This window comes from Furipterus horrens, unplaced genomic scaffold, assembly GCF_987537825.1.
Source record: "Furipterus horrens unplaced genomic scaffold, mFurHor1.1.pri manual_scaffold_6, whole genome shotgun sequence".
Lineage (NCBI taxonomy): Eukaryota > Metazoa > Chordata > Mammalia > Chiroptera > Furipteridae > Furipterus > Furipterus horrens.
Window position 1 is genome coordinate 179,245,467 of NW_028327176.1, and position 13,338 is coordinate 179,258,804.

At 35.2% G+C, this 13,338-nt stretch overlaps 1 protein-coding gene across 5 annotated transcripts in view; it reads left to right on the top strand.

Annotated features, from left to right (window-relative positions):
- The window catches only part of STXBP5 (syntaxin binding protein 5), a 142,538-nt gene that overhangs the window by 21,158 nt on the left and 108,042 nt on the right, over positions 1 to 13,338 (top strand). For all 5 annotated transcript variants that reach the window (XM_090279947.1, XM_090279948.1, XM_090279949.1 and 2 more), the window contains exons 3-4: positions 4,976 to 5,057; positions 8,491 to 8,591. In XM_090279947.1, the coding sequence (XP_090136073.1) occupies positions 4,976 to 5,057; positions 8,491 to 8,591 (183 nt within the window). The remainder of the gene's footprint in view (positions 1 to 4,975; positions 5,058 to 8,490; positions 8,592 to 13,338) is intronic.

Consider the following 13,338-nt stretch of genomic DNA (forward strand, 5'->3'; position numbering starts at 1 on the left):
TAAGAAACCTCATATCCATTATCAGTCACTCCTCATTACCCTCTCCACCCAGTCCTTCACGCCACCTATCTACTTCCTGTTCCTGTGAATTTGTGTTTGCTGGGCATTTTATATAAATGCGGTCAAATAATACGTAGTTTTTTATGACTGGCTTTTACTTTGCATGATGTTTTCAAGGTTTGTCCATACTGTACCATGTAGCAGTAGTTTATTTCTTTTTATGGCTGAATATTCCATTGTAGAACTATACTGCATATTGTTCAGTCATCACTTGATGCACTTTTGGATTTTCCTCTTTTTAGGCTATTATGAATGATGCTGCTGTGAACATCTGTGTAGAAGTTTTGTGTCTGTGTTATCATTTCTCTTTTTAATATTCCTAGGAGTGGAATTGCTGAGTCATGTGGTAACTGTTTAATGTAGAGGAATTGCCGGTCTGTTTTCCAAAGTGGCTGTACCATTTTACAGTCCTACCAACAATAATTGGGGGTTCTAATCTCTCTACATCATCACCAACTGTTGATATTGTCTTTTTTATTACAGCCATTCTAGAGCATGTGAAATGGTTTTCATTTTAGTTTTTATTCACATATCCCTAATGACCAATGATGTTGAGCATCTTTTCATGTATTTTTTAAATTTTTGCTATGTACATATCTTTTGAGAAATGTCTATTTATATCCCCATTTTTAATTGGATTTTCTTTTTGTTGTTCAGTTGTAAAAGCTCTTTATATACACTGGACATTAAATCCTTTTCAGGTGTATGATTCACAAATATTTCCTGTGGATTGTCTTAACTTTCTTCATGGTGTCCTTTGAAGCACAAAAGTTTTTAATTTTGGTAAAATCTTATTTGTTAATTTATCTATTTTTTTCTTTTATTGCTTGTGCTTTTGGTGTTTTACCTTATATAGAAACCATGCTGTTATCTCAGGTCACAAAGATTTAGTCTTATGTTTACTTCTAAGAGTTTCATAGTTTTAGCTCTTAGGTCTCTGTTCCACTTTAAGCTAATATTTGTTTATAGTGTGAGCTAGGGGTCCAGATTTATTCTTTTTCATGTGGATATCAGGTTGTCCCAGCACCATTTGTTGAAAGCACTGTCCTTTCTCCATTAAATGGTCTTCATATCATTGTCAAAGTCAACTGATCATAAATGTTTATTTCTGGACTCTCAGTTCATTCCATGGCTCTATATATCTACCCTTAATGCTAGTACCACAGTGTCTTGATTATCATAACATTGTATGTTTTAAAATTAAGGAAGTGGGAGTCCTCCACGTTTCTTCTTTTTTGTCCAGATTATTTCTGCTATTCTGGGTCACCTGCATTTTCATATGAATTGCAGGTTCACCTTGTCACTTTCTGAAAAAAGCTGGGATTCTGGGATCCTATTAGAGATTGCCTTAATTTTGTAGATCAGTTTGGTGAATATTGCCATCTTTACAATGTTAAGTTTCATGAATATGAGATATCTCTCCATTTACTTAGATCTTTGTTTAATAATGTTTTATAGTTTTCAGTGTATAATTACTGCATTTCTTTGATACATTTATTCTTAAGTATTTTATTTTTTGTGTTATTGTAAATTTGATTCGTTGTCTTAATTTCATTTTTCAGAGTGTTTATTGCCAGTGTATACAAGTACAGTTGATTTTTGTGTATTGGTCTTGTGTTGTTCATAGCTTGCTGAACTCATTTATCGTTCTGATAATTTTTAAGTGGGTTCCTTAGACTTTTCCACATATGAAATCATATCATCTATGACTAGAGATAGTTCTACTTCTTTCTTTCCAGTCTGGACACTTTGTATTTCTTGACGATTTTTCCTAACTAGAACATCCTGTATAAGGTTGAATAGAAATGGAGAGAGCAGACAGGACATCCTGCCCTTTTCCTGAGCTTAGCAGGAAAGCATGTAGTCTTTCAGCACTAAGTATGATGTTAAGATGTCAGGTTGAGGAGGTACCCTTCTTGCTGAGTATTTTATCATGAAATGGTGTTGGATTTTGTCAAAAACCTTTTTCTGTGTTCCTTGAGAGGATCATGTTGTTTTTAGCTTTTATTCTATTGTATTATTTGATTTGTGAGCTTTATGAGCATAAGGTTGTTTACTCATTTTAATGTCTTATTTAATTTTGCCAAGAATTGCTTCTCTCACATAGCTATAGTCTCTAAAATGTTGATCATTTTACACATGAAGACTTCATAAGGAGGCTGTCTCAAAATTTCAACTAGATTTTATACAGTGCTCTAGCTTTTTGCCTATTCTGCAGGACCATAGTGCTTCATTATTAACATTAATAGGTATTTATTACCATAACTAATATGAAAAGTGAGTCTAGAAAAAATTTTGATTGCCATATTGTTTATGCCTAATTGGTTTTTATAGTGTTTACTTGCTACTAAAAGTTACTTTTGGTCTAGTTTTATACTATTAGACTAGTCTGACTTTATTATATCCCCAGGTACGAAATACTGATCATACATGCTTCCTTTATATTTATTCTCCAATTTTCAAATAACTTAAAGTTAGGAAATGACATATACATGTAAAAATTGACTCTGTGTATGTGTGTGCGCTTATGTATTCAAGGCCCAGTACCTGAATGTTAGTAGATAATCAGTAAGTAGTTCTTACATTAAGAAAATAGATTTATCATCTTAGCTAGAAATAAGTAATTATTTAATATTAATCTCATAAACAAGTACAGTTTTGTCTGGAATAGTGCTCTACATAAAGTAGGAATAAAACTGTTCTTGACCTCCATGTAACTGAATTTCTGAATTTTGCAGATACTTTTCATTCTCTTTGAATAAAATATTGATTGATGCCCGCAACATGCCAAAGTTTCAAGACTGATAGGCTATTTCCCAGGAGTCCCAAATTAGTACAACTATTTACTTGTTCTTTATTTACCAACAATCAGTTTGTATATTTCCAGATTTGATATTATAATCTTTAATAATATGTAAATTGATGAGAAATGAATGTAAAAAGAGTGGGTTTTTAATATGTAAAAATGTACACTGAATACTTTGGAAAAATTTCAGGAAGGTTAATCACATAAAATTTCCTGTCTGGTGTTTTGTGGATAAAATAAAAGATGATTGGAAAAGAAATAATGAAACTATATGAATGCTCTACTTGATTGCATTGCCGGTATCTTTAAAGTTCTATTTGAAATATTAAATGCAAATCTTGTACCTGGGTAATTCTGGTTATGTTTTTTATTCAAGAAAAACAATCCTGAACTCTAGTTAATAGAGCCACACTTAAAGAAAATGTCTTTGTCTAATATCACAAGATTAGCAAAATTATGTTTTATGTGAGAATAACATGTAAGCTAAATAGAAATTTTATGATTCTCCACAGTAACTCACATTTTGAATGAAGTTAATTATCCTGATCTGGTCATACAAGAGAAGGTTTACACTATTCGTGTAAAACGGGAATTATGGAATGGGCTAAATGGTACCAGAAAGAATGAATACTTGATCTGGGAAGATTTGAGTTAGACTCACTTTACTGACTGAAAGGGCAAGTCTCTGCTGTTGTCTGAGAAAAATGGATGAATGAAAATGAAGACATTTCTTTTCTTGTCCTATGAGTGTGTGATTTGGTACCACCAAGGGCCAGAAGTAGCAACATTAAATCTAGTCTCCTGTAGTTGCATTTGGGCAATTGGTGTAGCAAAAATACTACTATCTATGGCAATAATGATTAATTCAAAACATGCTCAATTAGTCTATGACTTTATAAAATAATAGAAAAGTTAATTGTTAGTAATAAAATGAAAAAAATCCTTTGAATATAAATATCACCTAAAAATAGTTCTAGAAGTCAAAAGGAAAAAAAAAATGGATAGAAAATAGGAACTTAATCTTTGTTACAATTATTTTTAGTTAAGAAGAACCTACGACATGTGTTAATGGGATATAGTAATAGTCTATACACCTGAGTGAATTTGTATAGAGTGCTATTATTTTATTAAATCTCATGAAATGTTATTTTTATATTTAGCTTTTTATTTTCTATTACTAATTATTGAGTAGTGAAAGGTAGATTATTAAAGCAGCATACTAAAATGCCTAACATCTTATTTCAAGTTTAGGAAGGTTAAAAGCATATAACAATGACTGGCGCATAAGTTCTGTAAGTGTTTGGGTTTGTTTGTTTGTTTTTTCTTTACTCAGCATACCTTATTTACTAAGAGTGTAGGCTTTGGAGCCACAGTGTTATTCAGATTACATCTCTGTTACCTTCTAGTTGTGTGACTTGGGGCAAGTTACTTAATTTCTCTGTGCTTCAGCTTTTTATCTTTTTATATGAGGTGAAATGATATATTCTTCATGGGTTTTAAAGATTAAGTTAGTTAAAGTATGTAACTTGTTTAATATAATGCCTGACAAGAAAATGCTCTGTTTGCTCTTATTATATGCAAATTCATATAAATTTGCATTTTAATCTATATTCAAACCTGTTGTAAAAAATTGAGAATTCATTGGTGATATAACATCGTGCCACATAGTTAGTAGCTCTTCATTATATTTTTAGTGTAAATTATTTTAAAATGACACTACAAGAACGAAAAAGATTATTTAGGAGCAGTATGCTAAAATAACATTTGTCTGCTTTTCAGATTTCTCATCTTTTTATTTTAAGTGGAAGAGAAAACTTGGGGCAGAGTAAAGTATATTAAATATATTTTGTTTTGTTCTGCACGTTGCTGTTTTAAATACTTTTTTTCCCTAATATTTCTTTTAGACCTGTAATCATTGAACATTCTGATTTTCAACAGAACTGCCTGATTAGATTAATGTGCAATAAACCTAGCTCTAAATCTAGACCTCAATAAGTAGCATGTATTGAATATCACTTAATTGGAATATTTAGAGTCTATTATATAATTTACCAAATTTCTATAAAAAGCCCACACACCCCATAAACTCCTTAATGGAATTAATGACAGCTTTGGTCGCCCAGGAGTAGAATGTTATTGCCAACATGACAGTGGAGCCGCAGTAATCCAACTCCAGTTCCTGATTAATGAGGTCAGTGACTTCCTTGAATGTCTCTTACTTATTATGAAATAGAGCCATGTCCCGTCATTCAGATTTCTTGCACTCATTCGTATTGAAATATGTAAACCAAAAACTAATTTCTTATAGGTCAGAGATAATAGTAATTTAAGGCATCATTTTGGACAGTTATATAAGTTATGTAAGATGTTTCTCAAAACAGTGTTGCAAATAGAATGGTGTAAGCTAAATCTTTTTGGTACAGGGGGCTGAATTTAAATTTTATTTCAATGATATTGAAAGTTATAGAATATATAAAAATCCATATTAAAGTGTTTTTAAAGATGAAGCTTATTACAAATAACAAACGTGCTTGTTGACAGAGTTTTGAAATACAGCCAGAAAACCCAAATCCATTAGAAACGGATTTCTGTCCGAAGCTCTTGCTGTGTCACTTATTGGTTGAAGTAACTGATGATACCTTTTTTTTTTTTTTTTTTTTTTTTTGGTAGACTATAAAGTTTGGAAGGAGCTGGAGAAACCCTATTTTAAAAGCAAACAGTGTGTTTGCAGGTTTTAAAAAGTATGGTTGGCTCTGCGGATAGATGCTCACTATAAGAAGTGACAGGCAGGAAAAGCTGCTCATAAAAGGAAGAAAGAGAAACTACTCCAGAAAAGGCTTTGCTATTCTTATGTGAGGATAATTTGTGAACATTATTTTTCCCCTAAATTCTTAAATGTGTATGAGAGAAAAAAAGATTATTGGTACCTCTGGCTTATGATAAATGTTTTGTTCATATCAGAGGATTAAAGGCATCATGGGTATAAAAAGCTAAAGATGATAAAAGAAAAATATTCAGCAAAATTAGGATCCAAAAAATAAAAATAAAAAATGTAATTGTGTAGGTTTTTAAGGTAAGAGGAGCATTATTTTTTTAACTTTAATATTCTCCATAGAGCTGAATTGTAACGTGTTAAGGTTATTGAACTCATATATGAGGACTCATATTAATATATTTTTCCTTTTTAACATTTTTCTTATTTTGAAATTATTAGATTGGCAGTTAATTTCAGAGTAGAGAGGTCCTGTGCATCCCCCCCCCCCCAGCTTCTCCTGTAGTGATATTTTATATAACAGTAATATAGTGTTAAACCAAGAGGATGACAGAACTGCTAATCTAAACTATCGAAGACATTTAGATTTCACCACCAGTTTCTACATGCACTCTGTGTGTGTCTAGTTTTCTGCAGTTTTAATACATATATAGATTCATGTAATGACTATCACTAACAAGATACGGATCACTTCCACCGCTGTAAAGGAATGTCCTCAGGTTCCTCCTTTAGAATCGCACTCCTACCCCTCCTGTTCTCAGTCCTTAATTCCTGGCAACCACCAACCTATTCTCCATCTTTATACTTTTGTTAAGGTTATTTTGTAAAGCAGTACATGAACCAATATAAATAATATATTTGTAAATTGATTACCTATACTCATGCATTTTAGCAGTCTTAAGTAGTTTATGCTGTCATTCATATTACAGGATTTTCTCTTCAATAACATTAGTCGCCAAGTTCAGGGATATGACTATTTTGCTTTATTTTACATGCTTACATGTTACATTTAAGTGCTTAAAATGACATTGCTGTTTTAAAAATGCTTAGTAAAAACTGAATATTTAAATGGGTACAGCTCTGGGAATCTGACAGTTGGGAGTAGCTCTTTTTCTTCAATTGGGGAAAACTACAGGTAAAGGGGCCACCATGGAAGCAAGTCAGCTGTTATGACTCTACATAATCTTTTATTAAGATTTTTAAGATGAGGCAAAGATGTTGAGAAGGAAGATGACAAGGTTTTGAACTACAGTGGGAATAAGAATGAAGAATACAGACCTCTGATAATCGGGATCCTTTGAGTTTCTTTGCTTCAAAGTGATATAGATTAAGAGGATATTTTCTAGTGAAGGGGAGAGTATGTGGACTTACATATTTCTCCTTTCCAGTAGTCATGTTGTAGCCATAGGAGTTACACAACAGAATAGCCCTCATAAAAATTAAAGTATTTTTAAATTAGTTTTATTCCTCACCCAAAGATATATTCATTGATTCCAGAGAGAGGGAGAGAAACATAGATGTGAGAGAGAAATATTGATTGGTTGCCTCCAGTACACACCCCAACTGGGACTGCACTTGCCTGCTAGGCATGTGCCCTGACCAAGAATTGAACCTGTGACCTTTCAGTTTATGGGATGGCGTTCCAACTAATTGTGCCACACTGGCCAGGGCTATTTCTGGAAATTAAAAAAGATACACCTGCATAGGTTCTCTCTGAAAAAGACTCCGATCTTTCAGGTCTGGGATGATACTGAGTGCCCTGCATGATTTTCACATACTGCTAGAGATCTCCGTATCAGATGTTTTTACTTTCTAAGTTAGATTTTTAGACCTACGGACATTGAAGTTACACTGTGTTGAATGCAATCTTCATTTTCCTTATCATTTCAGTAGTAGAATTATGATCTAGGAATAGTACATTCATAAAGATTTATATTAAGCCAAGTAAAACAGGAAGGTTATCTCATACCATATTTTGCTCTTTTAGTCAAGGAAGTGTGTATGGTAGTGACCACGTAACTTATAGTCTGGCTAGTAATCAACCACAATGTCCAACTAGATCCTAGTATACTTCTAGTTTATAAGATACTAAGTTTTGCTTTATTAAAGAAGTTTAAATATTTTTATACATACTTATGAGGGGAGGGACCCAATAAAACTGGAATTTATTTATTAAAAAATTGTGTATTCTTTCATGTTTAAATTTCAGTCACCTTCACAGTACTCTCCATTTGATGTAACACACCTATCAAGACATTTTTCCACTGCTCAGAACAATTTTTAAAGTCATGGATTTTGATGACTTTTAGTGCTTCTGCCGTTGTTTATTTCACCTCTTCCACATCAGCAAAAACATTTCCCTTTGAGGACATTTCTCATCCAGGGAAACAAAAAAAAAAGTTTCTTGGGGTGAGATCAGGTGAATAGGGAGGGTGGGGCATGGAGGTCATGCCATTTTTGGTCAAAAACTGCTGAACACTCAGCACGGTGTGGGCAGGTGTGCTCATAAATCTTCCATCATGAAATAGGCAAACGCGTTGAAGGAGCCTTCAGAAAAATTCACTGAAGCCAAACACAGCCTCATGACAATGCCAGCCAGTGCACTGATACAGATGGGTTCTTAGAACACTCACATAACCGGAAGCCTGTACTCGTAGGGGCCCACCTTCCAGAAAATAATTCCGGTTTTGCATCTGCTCTTTAGAATCTGGGTAGGGCAGATATTTCTCAGAGCTAAATCTATTGGCAGAACATTTAGAAATTTGGAAAGGTTTTTTTTTGGCAGCTTCTTAGTAGCTTTAATATTTGTAAATTGTGTTCTATATAAAATATATCACATTTTATTTTTAAGGGAGCTCTTGTGAGTGCCTTGGCTGATGACACCTTACATTTATGGAATTTACGTCAAAAGAGACCTGCCATTCTTCATTCACTTAAATTTTGCAGAGAAAGGTGAGAATCTCTTAGTTTTCCGTTAAATATATATAGGATGCGTATTTGTTATCTCTTGAAATATTTTCTTTGAATTTTATTCTTTGGTTTTATTTTCTGTGATGGACTTTATGCACAATCCTAGAAATAATTCAGAACTTCAAAGAATGTCCAGTGAAAAGTAAGTTTTCTTCCTTTTGAGATTCATCTTTCTCTCCAGAGGCAATCACATAAATTTCTTTTGTGTCCTTTTAGAAATACTTGCAGTCTGTATGTATAAGCAAAATTCTCTGTATAGCTTTTTCTTTTTTTTGCATAAAAAGGAAGACATATATTTTTTTCTGTAACTTTACGTGATACATTGTTTCATATTGGCACATTTAAATCGTCCTTAGTCATTTTCATAAATGCATGATACTCCGCTGTATGGAAGTGCCATGATTTGTTCAGTCAATCTTTGTTGTTAATGGGCATTTAAATCATTTTCTGTCTGCTGTTCGATTTGCTGTGTTGTAATATTGTTACATATATGTCTGTCCACATTAATGAATATATCTGTAAGGTACTTGTGGAGTGGAATAGGTTGATCACAGAAATCTCTTATATGACATATGTTTGTGCTTTGATTGAAAAGGCCTTTTTCACCCCAATTTTATTAAACATTCTTCCATATTTTCTTATAGTACTCTTAAAGTTGCAGTTTTTATGCTTAATCTTTGATTTATATAGAACTTATTTTTGAATGAAATATGAGTAAGGACTATACAGGATTCCCTCACTTATCGCGGGTATTACATTCTAGACACCCCCCTCCCCAGCACACAATAGGTGAAAATTCACGAAGTAGGAACCTTACATTTATTTTAGTATTTATATATATTTTAATGCTTTATAAACCCTTCCCACTCACTTATAAACCATTGCCAGTCCCTTATTAACCTTTTCTACACTTTTATAAACACTACTTATGTTCTTAAACATATTCTACACTCTTAAACCTATGTAACTTTAACAACGTACGTATACGGTACTGCAAAATCCCTCGATATAGCGAAAAATCTGTGATAAATAATTAAATATAATATTTTTAAAAATCCCATGATACCGTGAGGCCGCGATAGGTGAATTGTGATGTGGAGAGGGACTACCGTAGTCATCTTCCTGCCCCGTCGCAGACTCTGACCAGCAGTGTCTGCGGCGTTTGTGGATGCGACGAACAAGAACAAAATCACACGGACTGCCGGTGGAGAAAAGAAACAGAAGGGCCACTCCCTAAAGCAGTGAGAGCACCACGACCCTTGCCTGGACAGGCTTTTATTCCTTTCTGGGCGGATCACATCAAAAAAGTTACAATTCTCTTTGCTAAGGTTGCATTAGATGGTTGTTGTTTACAGATAATGAAGAAAAGAATATTGCGTATGCAAGGAAACTATAAGGATGGGAGATCTGGCCACATCCTGTCCTTAAAACAGTTCATAATAGACCTTGAGAAGTTACTTTAAAGTTATACATTAAACATCTGTTGTTTTTCAGCTCAGGGTGAGGAAGTTTTTTAGCAAAAGCAAGATTTTAAGCATTATAGTTACAATGCAGGCCTGATTCCCACGGGAAGCCGGTCTGCGGGCCTGGCCCCTGTGTGCCGCCTCGTGCCTTTCGGTTTTCCAGACCAGGGCTGAGTTACATTCACCATTGCCACGCGGACCAGTTCTGTATAGACCCCCATTGCTTGTGAGACATACTTTTCAATTTATATACATATAAAAATATGTATGTGTATATGTATGAGTATATATTATATCTTAAGTGTGTAAATGTCCCATAGTTGTTTTATCCACTCATCTACTGATGGACACCAGGGCTGCCTCCGTATCTTGGCAATTGTAAATAATGCAGCAATGAACTTAGGGGTGCTTATGTTCTTTCATGGAAGTTCTCTTAAAACTACCGCTCACTACAGGGATTCTGCCAGGATGTAGAATTCCAGCAGAAGACTACCTCTGATACCTTGCTAGTGGCGTATCCATATTCCTCACTGGACACAGGAATGTGGCAGTATGTAGTCCAGGTTCATGAACAAATACACTGCAGGTTATAATGGTATATTGTCATGGAGAGAGTCAGGAATTGATGATGGTCAGGTATGGAGTAAGGCTCTATGGTACCTCTATGGATTGTCTCCAGGGAATTTTGGTAAACATGGGTTGGGAACCCTGAGCTAGTCTATAAGGAGCCTAAAGGCACATGTCTTGACCAACAGAAGGAACCTGTGAGTCAAGTACAAAAAAAGTGGCCCTTCATGGCGGATGCAGCCTCACAGTCTACCACACGCTTCCTTAATTGAGTGCTGTAATTCAGCGCACAACCTGCATGGTTGTGTGCCATGGTCCTAGAAGTCACAAATGAGATGAACTGGTGGAGTTCCCAGTTTTGATTTCTCTAATTATTTGATAATTAGAGAATGCTTATTGTGTGCCAGCTTAATGCTAATTGTTGATCACACTTGTAAACAAGATCTGGCTGACTAGTAGAACCTAGGTGGTCCTGTTCAAAATTCAGCTTCCCCTTGGCCTTCATTAGGGCAACAATATACAAAGTACTATAGCATAAATAACCCTGGCTGGTTTGGCTCAGTGGATTGAGCGTCGGCCTGCGAGCTAAGTGTCGCTGGTTCGATCTTCCAGTCAGGGCACATCAGAGAAGGAAAACTCTGACTCCAAAAAACCTCCGCTGCCTTGCGGCATACCTCTTCAGGGGAAAGGCTAAGGGAGTAAACCCCGACAGAAAATCCGGAGCCGGAGTCCCTAAGGCGGTTTGACATTGTAGTCAACACCGGCAACTCCTGCGGCGCACCTGAAGCCAAGCTGTATTGACTCCGTCTTTCCCTTGGACCCTTCAGCTGCGAAGAGAGGGGGGGTCTGCTGCATGGGCAGCAGCAGACCCTCCATATCACCCTGCCCAGGCTCTGTAGCTTCAGCTTCACTGGAGAGGACACTCCAGCGTCATCGCAAGATGTCGATTCAACACGGGAGGAGACAGATACCGTGTCACTCCCGAGTCGGACTGCACAGCCATTCTCGGCGGTGCAGACAGACTCTTAAGAAGCTACACCATCGTCTCTCAAGACGGACGGCTGCCGACGATAGCATAAATACCTGGTCTTTGAAGATCACCTTTGGATAAAATTTTTTAAGATAGCTCCAAAGTTGTATGGCAGCTCTTGGATTAAAATGCCAAGAAATGGGCCTGGTGCCTCATGGATGAACCTTGTTTTATTCTCTCATGACTGAAGTTCAGATTTCCTCAACTGGCAGGAAGGAGAGACATGGTAGGACGGAGGAGGTTGAGTGGAGGCTTTCCTCAGCTCTGGGAATCTGTCCCCAGCCACAGAACTTGCTGCTCCTCAGTCTGAGTGTCCTTCGGGACTTTTCATATGCCCTGTAATGTATACCTTGATGGAAGCATTCTGTTGGGGCACATTCCTGTCCATCCTTCCATTTCCCTTATTTGTAGGACCATTCTTTTCTTTATACAACTAACTGCTTTACATTCAGTGTTTATATCTGTATTAAGTCAGGATAGTATAAGCTATGCTATAGTAACAAATACTCTCAAAATCTTAATGACTTAATACAACAAGTTTATTTTTGCTTACACTAATGGCCTATGTGGGTTGGCTGGAACTCTGTTCCATTTCATTATCATCTTCCAGAATCCTGGTAGAGGAACAGTCTTTACAATATTTCCAGTCACTGTGGTAGAGGATGAAAGAGAATATGATGAAGCACTCATTGGCTCTGAAAGCTTCTGCCTGAAAGTGATATGAATCCTTTCCACTCTTATTTCATGGGCCAGAAAGTCACATGGCCATCCCTAATTTTAGTCATATAACCAGGAAGAGAAAAAGCTGGATTATTTGTGAATACTCGTAATGACTACCATACTAGTTATTTTATTGTTGACACTGAAGTAAAATAAGCAGTAGCTTAATTAGTTTTCCCCTTATTTAATGATGGATTTGGGCTAACTTAATAGTTAAATCACTTTGTTTCATCATTATACTATTTACATTGTTTTTTCTTCTGTTTTACATTTGTAGACAAGACAGACTTGGGCCTTGCCATTAGAGTCTTGGTCAGAGTTAAGACAAGCTAAGATTCCCAGATAAAATGACATTTGTTTGCACTAAGTAAATAAGTATCTCAGTTTCCGTAGAATGATTTTGAGTTGAGGGATGACACAAACTTATGAATGTCGTCCTTGGTTAGCAGCCAGCTTATACAAGTTCAATTCTTACCATATTTGGTCACTTATTTCAAGGTGTGATTTTATCTTATTACCTGAGCAGTATACGTAATGGTTATGCAGGCCAACTCTGGAGGTAAACTGTGTATGTTGAATCTTAGTTCATAGGCCAGTCACTTATATTTATATCCATTTTTTTATCTATAAAATGGATAATTATTATCTCACAAAACCCTAAGATTCATATTATAAAGTTAATGTGTATAAAGTAAGAAATATGTATAAAGCACTTACAAAAGTTTATAGTATGTAGAAATTACTTATATGATTATTTTTGTTTTTAAAGGTATTGGATTTACTTAAAATGCCTACATTAACTTAAACAAGGGAGTTTACTTAGTGTTTACAGAACCAACTAATCAGAAAAGGAAAATCATTAGAGCCAGTGATATTCACTATATCAAATCTATTTAAATTATAGACAGTTCTGGGCTTCAAGTTAACACTAGATACCCTACCCTACCTC